Source organism: Thalia democratica, chromosome 5 (genome assembly GCF_965202585.1).
Source record: "Thalia democratica chromosome 5, ktThaDemo2.hap1.1, whole genome shotgun sequence".
In the NCBI taxonomy this organism is placed as follows: domain Eukaryota; kingdom Metazoa; phylum Chordata; class Thaliacea; order Salpida; family Salpidae; genus Thalia; species Thalia democratica.
In genome coordinates, this window is record NC_139169.1 from 26,439,973 (window position 1) to 26,455,994 (window position 16,022).

Here is a 16,022-nt window from a genome sequence, read left to right on the forward strand (position 1 = left end):
GCCTCCCTCCCTATTTTCAACGGTTCTGTCGAAACCTCTCTCCTTTCTGTTTCTCCGCTTGCTCCTCTGACGTGCGCGCACCGGATTCTTCTGTCTCTGGTAGGTGTGCCGGCTCGTACGAGGCCCCGTGTCGCGGTAGCTCCGGGCGAATTCAGCGCGGGTATATATCCGGCCGAATGCAGGACCGAAACACAAAGCGACACTTGGTTCGGTGGAAGGTAGGCGAAATTAAACGGGCTTTAGAATTTTTTTCTGAAGGACTTTGTGAAAGTAAAAGAGGGGAGATGGGTTAAAGAAATTAATTTTCGATGGTTTAGGAGTTTAATGAAAATTTTTAGGATGCTTTATATAGCAAATTAATCACAATCAAATCATTAAACTACAGTTTTAAATTAGACGGGTGTTCAAAGTTTACAATAAAGTTCTAGAAAGTTTAAAAAATAAAGATGGGTTGAAGGGAATATAGGGTTTTAGAAATATAGCGTTTTTGAAATTATTAAAAAAAATTATCGAATCTTATGACATAACAGATATAAAAGTAAAAGTGTAACTTTTTTCAAAGCTGTTTTTTTTATGATTTAAAGAAAAATTAAAGGTTGTTTTGTGCAAGAAATCGTTATAAACAAATTTTTACCAGTTAAAAAATGTTTCAGGTTCTTAAGATATTTTTTATATTTAAGACCTTATTCTGTACTACCTCCACATAGAAGATGAGCAGACTTTCTATATGCCTTCTTCTGGCATACCTTGCACTACAAACGCTCGGTTAGTTGATTTTTTTTTTTGTAGTTTTAAACGTATGTAAGTAAAAATAACAGTAAGTAAAGTTATAATTAGATTACTTGAATTCGATGCTATCAGTAATAACCCGATTTTTTTGTAAAATTCTGTATATATATATATATGATTTTGTGTGGTATGAATATAAAACAAAAGATATAGATAATATTTACTGTATATGGTTCTCATTAAGCTTATAAAGATAATTTTGACCGAATAAACTAAAGTTTTTTTTAAAGTAAAATAATAGTTTTTACACATGTTTTGTAAAACATTATATTAACTTAAACTATACACTATATTGCAATTTTATTAATACTTATTCAAGCTAAACAAAGTGTATATTTCATCGTTAAACCCAACGACCGTAATTTATTTCATATAATGTTACTGGCATGTAAGATTAAAACGTCGTAAACATCTTAATATCTGCATTTTCAAGCAAGTAGGGTTTGCAAAGTGTCCAAGTAATTGCATAAACAAAGTGTAATTTGCCGGTTTAACAAATTAAGTCGTCCCCAGTCGCCGAAACAGGAGATATATGCCTACCAGGCAGCTATTCAGATGATTATTTTATTAAGTAAGCTTGTTAAACGGAAATATATTGAATGTAAACTTCCAAGTTTGGATAAAATGTGTATAAATTTTACGTAAACTTGGTCATTAAGATGTTATTTTGTTGTAGTGATGAGTTTTTACGTTATTTTAATCACTTACACATCTTAAAATTTGTTTAACAAGGATGTATAATAAAAAAGCCGTTTAAAAATGTTGAAGTTTTATAGTATTAATTCGTAACGATATTAACTTTTATTAGTGTCATAATGGTAGATAATAATGTAAAATTTGCATCAGCTTTTGTCAAATCTTATGTTTTATTACAGAAAAACTTTTAAACATATTGTTCAAAAATAGAATATTTTAGCAGCAAAATATCTTATTAAGAATGTTTTGAACAATTTTAACCAAGTTTAAATTACTTAATTGAAAACAAATACGTTTACTAATATACGTTTTGAAATGTTTTATAACAAGAACTTATCATAAGCAAAGATAACACCTGCGTCTAACATTTAATTTAATATTTTATTTGTATAATGATTTATATCTAATTCTTGTCTGTAATGAAAAACGCAAGCAAATATGCGTAATCCGGTAGCTGTAGACGGATTAAAAACGCTCGGGGCTACATATCAATGCTGATTGTTTTGATCAACAACAAAGTGCTGTCACCAGTACCGGCCGCGATATCGCCAATAGTTAAGCCGTGTATTGAAAGTTGCGCAATTCAATGCACTTACTCGCGTGTCAACGTAAAACTGTTCCGCCCTTTTCAACGGGTGTTCAAATTTTCGTGGTTTTGTTTAGACATTTATTTTTTTTAATGTGCTACCAGTTGCTAATTCCATGTAATAAGGCATTTTAGTGCAAAATTATTCTAAGTTTGTAAAAACGTCTTTTACGGAATTAAAAAACTATAATCTTTTGATTGTCTCAATATAATACATAAGCATAAATTCAAAGTTTTTCGTTAAAAAGAACAAAATAGTTTTGAAAAGTACTAGGATTATCTTATATAGTATGCAGTTAATACTACTATAAACGGCAATAAAGAGTTAAACTTAACGTTTAGCTTGTTCAATAACTAGAGTGCCTTCATAAGTGCTTCAAAACAGAGAACAATTTTATTCACGGTTGTGATTTATTTATCGCAGAATTGAGTTAATGTATGTATTCAGTTTATGTTAAGCCTAATTTTACAGATTAAATGTTATAAAAATACTTGAGTCAAAAATTAATTTATCGTTCTATATTGTTGTGAAATATAAAATAATATATTTGTACGCTAACTATATGAAAAGGAGAGCAAGTATACACAATTGTTTTAACGTTGGTAGAGTTTTTCTTCTAGAAAAAACTAAAAATATTGTTCAGTTTTTAACATAGTGCGTTACTTCTGATATTAATGTTCAAAAACGCTGACAACACGACAATATTCAAACAGCTTGCGACGAGCCGTGCAGATCCACACTGCCCACATCGAGATGCTTCACCCGCGCACTGAACGGCGACATGGTTTGCGTGTGTCCCTACGATCAGCTCCTCACTAACGCCGGCACTTGCATACGTTAGTAGTTCAACTTCTGTTGTTGGTCTTTGAATATTAAATATAAAGGTAAAAGCTTAATTCATTTTTTCAAGATTTAGTTTAAAATAAATTACTTTCCTATAAATACTAAGTTGTTTTCTACTGAACAACTAAATCATTAGAATGTACTTAACACTATCATTTCCTATCAAGCATACAAAGCTTTTTATAATACTTTTTGTTTTAACCACTTGAAACAGCTCACTTAAGTCACTTTACAGCGCGATCGATCTACGTACTGTCGATGAACAGAGGATGCCCCAGGTGCCCTGCTAACTCGCAGTGCGCCACCAACTCTGGAAGGTTCTGGTGCGTCTGCGAACCCGGATTCTTCTCAAGAAACGGAGTTTGCAATCGTAAGTACATATTATATATATAAATAACAACCGAAAGCTTTTTTAAATTGTTTCATTTATGAGATAATCGAGCTCACCAAATCATCAGAAAAGCTTTTGTTTATATGTATATATACACATGTAGATACATTTATTTACTTTTAATATCTTTTTGATATAAAAGTTTTTAAAAGTTGCTTATAAAACAAAGCGTTTTGAATATCAACGTTGATATTTTAAATTAAATTACACTTGTTTTGTCTGTTTGTGATAAGAAATTTTATCGTAATAAAGTTTTGAACTAAGTAAACAATGTAAAAAAGTAAAAAAGTAAAAATCAGTAAACGTTAAAATGTAGTTTGCACCACCAACATATACGTTTTAATAAAAAGTTAAATTTGTGCAGCAATTGTTGCGATGCCGGTCACCTTTCCCCCCGCAACCGCCGCCCCAACAGCCGCACCAGCCACCCAGACCCCAGTAACTGCCGCCCCAGCAACTGCCGCCCCTGTGCCAAGAGGTTTGTTTGAATCTTTTTATCATTTCAGCTGACTTGTTACATTTATAATATTTTGCGTTTGAGCTAGCTACTTGCTAAATAAATATAACAGTAAGTTATCTTTTTATGAAAAAAGATCTATTTTGATCCCAAGAAAGCAATCATTTAAAATAACTAAATTGAATGGTTTCTTACTTGTTTTTCGGCATGTTTTATGAAAATAGTTTTTCTGTGCGAAAAATTATGATACCCAAACTTTAAATTTTACATTTATTTTAGTTTAAACTATTTTTTAGGGAAATAAACTGAGATGTTTTTTTATAAAAAGGGCGTGATAAACAATTTATACTAAAAAGTACATGAAGAGTAATACTTTTAAAACAAATTAGACAAATGTGTGTTGAGCATGTTTTATTTAATTGATACAACAAAAAATAAGATAAAGACAGCCATTTTTCTCAGAAAACATGCAACCAAGAAAAACCAAAAACCATTTAAATATGCAACTAACACTTTTCAAAGCTTGTAAACGATTGCTTTTTTTAATTACTTTTACATTTAACGTCGGCTAACACACAAATGTAGCTAACAAACTTCCATTGTAATTCGAGCTGCACCCATCGAACCGCAAGTTTTGTTACGCGGCAGTAGCAGTGTTAGGCTGCTTACAATTTAATGCGCGGTCACAGTTTGAGTATTAAATTAAAAACTGGGTGTGCTGCGTACTTAGCAATACATGCACACCGCTGAGCGTTCATGTAAACCGCTGGTAAGTTCTTCAAATTTTTTCAAGTTTAATGGATACAAAGGTTCGTTTTTCATAAGCATTTAACCGTCGACTTATGAATAAACTTAATTTGTTCGGTGCTGAAATTCTTTGCAGGTTAATTTTTTCTCGAAAACCGCGCAAGTGTGTTAGCTCGCGATAAAAAACTGAAATATACTAATTTTGCGGTTGACACGGACATTAAGCAAATTATAGAAAAATAAACAGCACCTGTTCGTATTGTGCATTGTTCGCCACTTAATAGAAAATCATTGACTAAAAATTTCTTGTTCTAAAACTTCTGGTTAGGTAATACAATCGTTTGTTTAAGATATTTTTATAACTGCTCCATGAACATTTTTGTAGGCATTACATCACAGTTAAAATTAAGAATATAGTATTCAGAGCTAAATGATTTGCATATTTTAAAAATTTAGTATTTTATATATATTGTTAGACAAAGGTTTTAATAAGTGTGACATATCATAATTAAATGATAGAGGGTGATATAATCAAGTTTTACAGTAATAAATAAAAGCTAACTAAGCTAATGTTAATTTTAAATTCTATGCTGTAGATAGAGTTATCACCAATCATAACCAGTCAAGTATATTTTCTATTGTTATCTTATTCAAATTAAATCTCTAATGGTTTTCATTTAATCATGAAAAAAATGGTGAAAATTTTACTGCTTAATTGTGTCATAATACAGACAGAATAATTTTATTTGGTTATCAACTTTTTTAAATGATAACAGAATGTCCAGTCAAGTAGCAAAAATTCTGTTTAAACTTATAATTTTGATGAGAAAAATTAGTTAGCTAAAAGCAATTTAAATTTGTTACAGAAAATTAACTTTTAGAAAGTCTTTCAAGAAATAATGCCTTAAACGGTAAACATAACTCCATAAATTAACAAAGCAATGGTGCTTATTTGTCTTAGTTAAAGTTGTAAAGGCCTTTTTCTTCCAAATGACCTTTTTCATCAATACTTCATGTGAACTCAGAGTTTATGAAAACAAATTTAAATTTAATAGGTCCGTTTAAGTTTATCGCTTCCGTATGCACTCAATAATTTTAACTGGTAGAAAAACATCAAAGGTGTATTATTTAGAACTTTATGTACTCTTTGAAGGTATTTTAGATCGGCAGTTAGATTCTGCAGTGATTACTGTTTGAATAAGTTTGATATTAGATAAGATCAAAGCCGTTTAACTAAATTGATTTGTACAAAACAAACCTGAGAATTTTTGGTAGCTTATATTTTTAGATTCTAAGGTAGCTTAAACAGGTTTTTACGATTTTTAAAAATATCTATCTTATTCGATGGCAGTTGTTTTAGAAGTGGCATTTTACATTAAAACTAATGTTATTAACATTTAAACGCATAATAAACTACTTATGTTATATTTATGTAGGTAAACAGTAAAGGCTAAACACTTTTTTATAAATAACATTTTCTAGAAATAGAGAAGTTCAAACAAAAAAACTTATTTTATGAAGAGTGCACCTAATAAAATGCGATTACTTTCAAACATATAAAACAGTTTGTGATATAAGTATTTTACTGATTTATAAACTTACCTTGTATACATTTAAATATCGTTGTAAAAAAAGTATCTACTATAGATTACATAGGAATAACTGAATAAAAGGAAAACTTTTAAAGAAAGTAGATTAGTTTATTAAATATATTTTTAAAACAAGCAACATGTACTTCTTATAACAAATATGTGCGTATTTTATAACGTATTAAGAAAAACTTATAATAGTTTTTTAAACATGTGAAATTAACAAACACCCCTCACACAGCGCCGGTGTACAGCGAGTGGGAGATGGGACCCTGCAGCGTCACCTGCGGCATGGGGTCCAGGTACGACACCAGGCGGTGCCTCCAGGGATACTGCAACCAGGCGCTGATCCGCGCCGTCATCTGCGACCTGCCCGCGTGCGTCGTCTACTCGCCGTGGAGGATCGGCACCTGCAGCGTGACTTGCGGCGAGGGCGTCGTCACCGACGTCAGGACCTGCCTGCAGGGATCGTGCACCGAGGACCTGGTGAGGACTTCGGCGTGCGTGAGGTATGCCTGCGAGGTGTACGGGCCGTGGGTGGCCGGCACGTGCAGCGCGGAGTGCGGCCTCGGCAAGCAGGTCGACATGAGGCAGTGCCTGTCCGGAACCTGCACGCAAGATTTGACCAGGACCGTGCCGTGCGAGGGAACCAACTGCGCCGTTCTCGGCGACTGGGTCATCGGAGAATGCAGCGTCACCTGCGGGGCCGGAACCAGGGTCGACAGGAGAAGGTGCTTGCAGGGCAACTGCGTGGGCGACCTGATGAGGGAGGTGGCGTGCGAGAACGACGCCTGTGTCGTCTACGGCGAGTGGGAGATCGGAACGTGCAGCGTGGCTTGCGGAACCGGCGTGAGGATCGACGTTAGACGGTGCTTGCAGGGAATGTGCACGGAAGCGCTTGTAAGGGAGGTTAGCTGCGACGGGCCCGTTTGCGTGGTCTACGGCGACTGGGTAGAAGGAGCATGCAGCGTCACTTGCGGCAATGGAGTGAGGGTCGCTACAAGAGAGTGCCTTCAGGGAGTCTGCACCGAGGCCCTGGTCAAGTCAATGGACTGCAAGATGGAAGCTTGCTCGATGGTGAGCGAGTGGGAGATTGGAACCTGTAGCGTGGAGTGCGGCAGCGGCATCAGGGTCGACACCAGGGTTTGCATCCAAGGAAACTGCATGGAAGATTTGGTTAGAACCACGCCGTGCGAGATGCCGGCCTGCATCGAGTACGGCCGTTGGGTGGAAGGTCGCTGCAGCGTGTCGTGCGGTCTCGGCATCAGGATCGACACCAGGGAGTGCCTCACCGGCATGTGCACCGGCGACATGGCCAGATCTATGACGTGCGAGCTTGCCGCCTGCCCCGTCTACAGCGAGTGGGTGATCGGAACTTGCTGCTCGGCTTGCGGCGGCGGCACCAGGGTCGACACCAGAGAGTGCCTTTCGGGCGACTGCAGGGAGCCGCTGGTGAGGAAGGTGGACTGCAACCAGCAGGCGTGCGAGAAGTACAGCGACTGGGTCGTCGGGCCCTGCAGCGCCACTTGCGGCATGGGTACCCAGGTGGAGAGCAGGACCTGCGAAGCTGGAGACTGCACCGAGGAGCTTTTCAGAACAAGAGTTTGCACTGCTGACGTTGAAGTTTGCGTTGCGTACGGCGAATGGAAGTTGGGAATGTGCAGCGCCGCATGCGGACCCGGTCAGAGAATCGACTTTAGGGACTGCCTCTCCGGAAGCTGCGACAACACCATGCTCTCCAGAACCGTACCCTGTACCGGAGCGATCGAAGTTTGCGTGGTATACAGCAAGTGGGAGATTGGAACTTGCAGCGCGTCGTGCGGAGTAGGCGAGAGAATCGACAGGAGGGTGTGCCTGTCCGGTGTTTGCACCGAGGACCTGATCAGAGTACAGAGGTGCGACAGCGGCGTCGAGTGCGTTGTTTACGGCCCGTGGGTGCTCGGAAGCTGCAGCTCGTCGTGCGGCAACGCCGGAATGAGGGTCGACACCAGGGAGTGCTTGTCCGGAATCTGCACAGGGGACTTGACCAGGGTGGAGCAGTGCGCGCAGGGAGTCTGCGTCGAGTACGGCGACTGGCAGTTGGGAGTGTGCAGCGTCTCGTGCGGCAACGGAGTTCAGATCGACAGGAGGCAGTGCAAGATCAACTGCTACGGCAAGTCGGCCGGCACCGCCGAGTGCTCGCAAGCCGCATGCACCGAGTCCCTCGAAAGAAGCTCGGTCTGCTCCATGGGCGACTGCGGTCCCATCTATGCTGATTGGGTCATGGGACGTTGCAGCGTCACTTGCGGCACAGGCGTCAGAACCGACACCAGGTCGTGCGTCAGAGGCATGTGCACCCCAGAGTCGAGAACAGTCACTTGCGTCGAGATGCCGTGCCCGCCCTGCGCCCCCGTCGAACCCGTCTACGGTCCTTGGGTTATCGGAATGTGCAGCGCAGAGTACGGAACCGGCGTGCAGTTCGACACCAGAGAGTGCTTGGAAGGCGACTGCGACGAGGCATTGCTCGTGAGGGAGGTGCCCTGCGAAGGTAAAGTTTGTCCTTCGTACGGCCCATGGGTGATCGGCGTCTGCAGCGTGAGTTGCGGCTCAGGAGTTGTCGTCGAAACCAGAGAGTGCATTAGAGGCGACTGCGTGCTGCCATTGCGAAGATCGAGCCCTTGCGAGCAGCCAGCCTGCCCCCAACTCGGTCCGTGGAAGGCCGGAAAGTGCAGCGTAACATGCGGAACCGGTGTGATGGTCTACAACAGGGATTGCATGAACGGCGTGTGCGACGGACCACTAATAAAATCCGAACCTTGCAATACTGGAGTCGAGTGCGTCGTCTACGGTCCGTGGGTGAAGGGCCAGTGCAGCTGCACTTGCGGAGGCGGAGTCAGGACCGACACGAGAGAGTGCTTGTCTGGATTTTGCACCGAGCCACTCACTCAAGAAATTCCCTGCGAGTCCAAGCCCTGCATGGAAGTCGGACCCTGGACCATCGGTATTTGCAGCGCGGCTTGCGGATCCGGAACCAGAACTGACACAAGAATGTGCATCACTGGACCGTGCGACGTACCTCTGACGAGAGAATCGCCTTGCCAGGCCGAGCCTTGCCCCATGTACAGCGATTGGGTCATTGGAATGTGCAGCTCCAGCTGCGGCGGCGGATACAGAGTCGACACCAGGACTTGTCTGCAAGGCAGATGCACTGATGCTCTTGAGCGAAGGCAGGTCTGCGAAATGGCACCGTGCGTGAAGTACAGCGACTGGGAGGTTGGAGTTTGCAGCGCCACCTGCGGTTCGGGCGTTAGAGTCGACAGGAGAGTGTGCTTGTCCGGCTACTGCACCGAGCCTCTGATGCGAACTGAGGCGTGCACATCGGTGCCTTGCCCCGTAGTGAGCGACTGGGTCGTTGGAAGGTGCAGTGTCACTTGCGGCGAGGGAGTCAGGGTCGACATGAGATCTTGCATTCAGGGAGCTTGCACTGGAGCCATGGAAAGATCAACGCCCTGCTACGAAGTTGCTTGCGTCGTGTACGGCCCATGGGTTGAAGGACCTTGCATAAAGAGCTGCAGCGGCAGCACAAGAGTCGACACGAGAGAGTGCTTGTCAGGCGCTTGCACCGAGCCCCTTCAGAAAACCGTTCCTTGCGAGCAACAGATGACCTGCGTCAACTACAGCAAGTGGAAGATCGGCACCTGTAGTGCCTCTTGCGGATCAGGCGTGAGAGTCGACACCAGAGAGTGCCTTTCTGGTTTCTGCACCGAATCTCTTAGGAGAGAAGAACCTTGCGCGGCCGAACCTTGCACTGTTTACGGCGAGTGGGAGATCGGTTCGTGCGGCGTCACATGCGGCGAAGGCATCAGAGTCGATTTCAGATCCTGCCTGCAAGGAAAGTGCACAGAGAACTTGATGAGAACCGTATCTTGCACGACTCCCCCATGCGTCGTCTACAGCGCGTGGATGATCGGAGCTTGCAGCGTAACCTGCGGCGAAGGTCAGAGAGTCGACACCAGGATGTGCTTGGCCGGCGCTTGCACCGATTCTTTGGAAAGAATTACCCCTTGCGGCGGACGCGAGTGCACAGTTTACGGCGAGTGGGTAATCGGCATGTGCAGTGCCACCTGCGGAGACGGTTTTAGGATGGACACAAGGGCCTGCCTTGCGGGTGTGTGCACGGAACCTCTCGAGAGAACTTCATCGTGCAACAGGAGAGACTGTGTGAAGTACAGCGACTGGGTGATCGGCATGTGTAGTGTCACCTGCGGCTCCGGTTTGAGATACGATTCGAGAGAGTGTTTGTCAGGATTCTGCACTGAGGACTTGTCAAGAGCAGTGCCTTGTGACCAACCAGCTTGTGTAGTGTACAGCCAATGGACACTAGGAGAGTGTAGTGCTTCATGCGGAACAGGAATGAGACTTGATACAAGAAGATGTCTTTCTGGTTTCTGTACAGAAGATCTTACTAGGTCAGCTCCTTGTGATTCTGGTGTAGAATGTGTAGTTTACGGTCAATGGATGATAGGAACATGTAGTGCAACTTGTGGGGCAGGAATAAGAGTCGACAGAAGAATGTGCTTAGCTGGTGTTTGTACTGAAGCTCTGGAAAGACAAAGCCCTTGTGAAGCTCCTGCTTGTGTAGTGTACAGCGATTGGACAATGGGAAAATGTAGCGCTTCATGCGGAACAGGAGTAAGATTCGATACTAGAAGATGTGTTTCCGGTGTCTGTACTGAAGATCTCTTTAGAACATCTCCTTGTGATTCTGGGGTAGTATGTACAGTCTACGGCGAATGGATGATTGGAACGTGTAGTTCCACTTGTGGTGCAGGAATAAGAGTCGACAGAAGAATGTGCTTGGCTGGTGTATGTACTGAAGCTCTTGAAAGATCAATTTCTTGCGATAGTCCCGCATGTGTAGTGTACAGCGAATGGGAAATAGGAGTATGTTCTGCTTCCTGTGGAACAGGTTTTAGACGGGATAGTAGAAAATGTCTTTCCGGTGTCTGCACTGAAGATCTCTTTAGAACATCTCCTTGTGATTCCGGGGTAGTATGTACAGTCTACGGCGATTGGATGATTGGAACATGTAGTGTCAGTTGCGGTGCAGGAGTGAGAGTCGACAGAAGAATGTGCTTGGCTGGTGTCTGTACTGAAGCTCTTGAAAGATCAATTCCTTGCGACGGTCCCGAATGTGTAGTGTACAGCCAATGGGAAATAGGAGTATGTTCTGCTTCCTGTGGAACAGGTTTTAGACGGGATAGTAGAAAATGTCTTTCCGGTGTCTGCACTGAAGATCTCTTTAGAACATCTCCTTGTGATTCCGGGGTAGTATGTACAGTCTACGGCGAATGGATGATTGGAACATGTAGTGTTAGTTGCGGTGCAGGAGTTCAAGTCGACAGAAGAATGTGCCTGGCTGGTGTCTGTACTGAAGCTCTTGAAAGAACAAGCCCTTGTCAACGACCCGCTTGCATTGTCTACAGTGAATGGGTTGTCGGAACATGTAGCGCTACTTGCGGAACTGGAGTAATAGTTGAAAGAAGAAGGTGTCTTTCTGGTACGTGCACTGAAGACCTCATGAGAACTAGTCCTTGTGACTCAGGTGTAGAATGTGTAGTCTACGGACAATGGATGATTGGAACATGTAGTGTCAGTTGCGGTGCAGGAGTACAAGTTGACAGAAGAATGTGCCTGGCTGGTGTCTGTACTGAAGCTCTTGAAAGAACAAGCCCTTGTGAACGACCCGCTTGCATCGTCTACAGTGAATGGGTTGTCGGAACATGTAGCGCTACTTGCGGAACTGGAGTAGTAGTTGAAAGAAGAAGGTGTCTTTCTGGTAGGTGTACTGAAGACCTCATGAGAACTAATCCTTGTGACTCAGGTGTAGAATGTGTAGTCTACGGCCAATGGATGATTGGATCATGTAGTGCTACTTGCGGTGCAGGAGTACAAGTTGACAGAAGAATGTGCTTGGCTGGTGTTTGCACTGAAGCTCTTGAAAGACAAAGCCCTTGTGAACGACCTGCTTGTGTTGTCTACGGTCAATGGGTTATTGGATCTTGCAGCGCTACTTGCGGAACTGGAGTAAGAGTTGATACAAGACAATGTCTTGCTGGTACGTGCACTGAAGACCTTATTAGATCTTCTCCTTGTGAAGGACCAGTCTGTGTTGTCTACAGCGATTGGACCATTGGAGCATGCAGTGCTACTTGCGGTTCCGGAGTCCGAACCGACACAAGAACATGTGTTCAAGGTTTCTGCACCGACGACCTCATCAGAATGAGCTCTTGCGAGGCAGAGCTCTGCCCGGTCTACTCCGACTGGATGATCGGATCTTGCAGCGTCACTTGTGGCGAAGGAACAAGAATGGACAGAAGACTCTGCTTGCAGGGAACTTGCACCGAAGACCTTATGAGATCAGTACCTTGCGTCAACGACGAGTGCGTAGTGTACAGCAGATGGACTATCGGATCATGCAGCGCTACTTGCGGTCAAGGGCTGCGCATGGACACTAGAACGTGCGTACAAGGAAGGTGTACCGAAGCCTTGCAAAGGTCGGTTCCATGCAACAGCGGAAGGGTTTGCGTCGTCTACGGCGAGTGGATGATCGGAACCTGCGACGCTTCGTGCGGCTCGGGAACCAGGGTCGACACCAGAGTGTGCCTTGCCGGTGTCTGCACCGAAGCTCTCGAAAGGGCTGTACCTTGCGAAAGCGGAGTTGTCTGCACCGTCTACAGCGATTGGATGATCGGATCTTGCAGCGCTACTTGCGGCGCCGGACAAAGGGTCGACCGCAGGCAGTGCGTTGCGGGAACTTGCACCGAACCGTTGGTCAGAACTAGAGACTGCGACAGCGGCGTCACCTGCATCGTCTACGGAGAGTGGATGATTGGTGCTTGCAGCGCAACTTGTGGAACCGGAATGAGGGTCGACAGGAGGCAGTGCTTGCAAGGTTTCTGCACTGAAGACCTCGTGAGAACTAGCCCGTGCAACAGCGGTGTCGAGTGCGTCGAGTACGGAAACTGGGTGATGGGATCTTGCAGCGCGACCTGCGGAACCGGTGTCAGGGTCGACAGCAGACAGTGCCTGTCAGGAGTGTGCACCGAAGACCTCATGAGATCGTCTCCTTGCGACAGCGGCGTGCAATGTGTCGTCTACGGCCCGTGGGTCGTCGGTTCGTGCAGCGCCACTTGCGGATCGGGAGTCAGGGTCGACACCAGAAGGTGCATGCAAGGAAACTGCATGGAGAGCCTCCAGAGGTCGATTCCTTGCGACAGCGGCGTCACCTGCGTTGTGTACGGCGAGTGGGTAATTGGAGAATGCAGCGCGTCGTGCGGAACTGGAATGAGGGTCGACCAGAGGGCTTGCCTCGCCGGCATGTGCACCGAAGACCTCACTAGATCACTGCCTTGCAACAGCGGTGTCGAGTGCGTCAGGTACGGAGACTGGGTCATCGGAACTTGCAGCGCCACCTGCGGCGCCGGAGTCAGAGTCGACCAGAGGGCTTGCTTGGCCGGCATTTGCACCGAAGACTTGGCCAGGTCCACCCCTTGCCAGGCGACCGAGTACTGCACCACCTACAGCGAGTGGCTCCTCGGAACTTGCAGCGCCTCGTGCGGAAGCGGCACCAGGACCGACAGGAGGGTGTGCGTCTCCGGAACGTGCACCGAGTCCCTGGTAAGAACCCAACCGTGCGACAGCGGGAGGGCTTGCCAGGTGCAGGTCGTCATGAGCGAGTGGGTAGCGGGAACTTGCAGCGCAACGTGCGGCGAGGGCATGCGCGTTGACCAGAGGATGTGCATGCAGGGAGCTTGCACCGAGCCGATGACGAGGACGGTGCCATGCCAGGTGAGGGAGTGCATGAGAGCTGCCGTGTACGGGGAGTGGACCATGGAAAGCTGCAGTGTGAGCTGCGGAGTCGGTGAGAGGATACAGAGGAGGGCGTGCCTGGAGGGAATGTGCATGCAGGAGCTCGTCAGGAAGGTGCCATGCGACACCGGCGTCGCTTGCAGAACAGAAGGTTAGCGTTAAGCAAAAATAAACGACTTGATCTTATATTAATTAATATTTATAAACTATTTGTAAGCAAGTAAAGTTCGTGTCTTTGTTGAAAATTTTTCGAGATGTGTTAGGTTTGTTTTAAAGTAAAACTCAAGGAAAATATTTTGTAAAAACATATATACTAGCTTTAAATCAGGATGTAATACTTTCTTACTGTACTCAAGCTTTTAAAACTTCAAAAGTTTGACGAAAACTTAGGTAGGTTAAAATTATCAAACAACTTTATTGTTAACGTTTTTTATAAAAACTCACCAAATTTTGGTGAGACGCAAAAAATTAGGTATACAAAGTTTTTGAATACATTTATAAACATTTATAGCAATAAGAAAACATCATAGTCAAATAAAAAAAAAATTGAAACACAATTTTTTTTTTTTTCACAGTCACCTGCCAGATTCCTGACTTGCGCTCGCTGAACATGGTCAGCCCCGAGAACAGGGTTTTCACCCAAGGGGATTCCCTTGTGCTCAACTGCGGCTTCGGCTACGAGATGTCCGGCTTCAACGTCATCACCTGCCAGGGCAACGGCATGTTCACAGAAGTCAAGGCCACCTGCGTACAAAGTTAGCTTTTTTGTGTACTAGAGTTTTTGACTTAGGGCGGTTTCTAAAACAGGATTTCTAAAAATCGTTTTCATAATTGCCCACTTGGCAGAAACTGGAAAATAATCACGCGTTTTTAACACATATTGCCTTTTTACTTTGTTTACCCATTTAATTTACTGCCCCTTATTAGTTGTAATAGTTGTTAGTCCCGATAGAGAATATCGCCCACGTTTAGAAACCCTGCTTTTAAAATATTTCTTATAAATAAAAGATATACGTTTTTAGATGTATTCAACAAAAAATTGTAAATATAACTTACATAATATCTTCAAACTCAAGGCCTTAAGCCGTCTTGGAAATTATTCAATTGACAAAAGTACGTAGATCAATAAAAAGTTTTTTGACAGAGTAGCATGTTAGTTTGTATAATAATATTATAAAATATAAAAATATAAAAATCAATTTCAGTTAGAATAAAATATACAAGTCAATAATTACTTATATCTTAGAAAAATACCAACTAGTAATAAAAAGCTTATAAAATTAATGACAAAGTTTAATTTGTATTGCAAATTCTTAAGCTAAAAAACTGTAACACAAGTACGTAACTATAAAAATATTTTTATTACGATTGAAAAATAACAAGCGTTAAGCTAAACAAAACCATTGTTGCAGGTTACGGCGGGTTGAGAAGCTACCTAGGAAGATGGAGAGAGGCTTAGTGTGCGTTAGCATGGTGAAATTGAAATAGTGCAAATTTTTTTTTTAATTTCTGTTTTCTAGCAACTTAAACTGCGAAAATTTATTACTTGTGTTTGCTTTTCATTAATTTTTAACGTGTTTGAATTTTGAATAAACTGTAACTAAAACAACTGGTCGAGTATTATTTATACATTAGAAATTGGAAATTTATATTAGCAATTTAGAAGTAGACCTGTTTAGTGAAATAATATGTACATACTTTTTCTCGTTAAACATTTTGAGGAATAATTAAAAATTAAATTTGACGAAAGCAAAAAGTATTAAGTAAGTTTTTATATTAAAGGTTAAAAACAAAAGAATTTTAAAGAAATTTTTTTTTTTATAAAAAAAAAAGACATCATCAGGCAAAAACAAGTTTTACTAATTAACTTTTAGTCCTTGAAACTTTTTATGACAATTTTGTTACTCAAAAAAACATGATATTCAAAAAGTGAAAGTAGGTTTTAAATTAATCTACGGTAGAAATATTTTAGCTAATTTATATTAAGCTATCACCCATTTCTAATAGTAAGTATTGAAAGCAAGTTTTTAATTACCTTAAAAGTCCAAACTAAATTTCATAATGTGCTGCTT

At 42.9% G+C, this 16,022-nt stretch overlaps 1 protein-coding gene across 1 annotated transcript; it reads left to right on the plus strand.

Annotated features, from left to right (window-relative positions):
* Positions 1-651: 651 nt before the first annotated feature.
* LOC145835474 (uncharacterized) lies at positions 652-15,553 on the plus strand. Its single transcript, XM_082943084.1, has 7 exons — positions 652-765; positions 2,786-2,908; positions 3,151-3,285; positions 3,671-3,784; positions 6,341-14,101; positions 14,526-14,705; positions 15,363-15,553. Exons 1-7 carry the CDS (start codon positions 711-713, stop codon positions 15,407-15,409), a joined length of 8,415 nt encoding a protein of 2,804 aa, XP_082799210.1. The 5' UTR covers positions 652-710; the 3' UTR covers positions 15,410-15,553.
* The last annotated feature ends 469 nt before the right edge of the window (positions 15,554-16,022 follow it).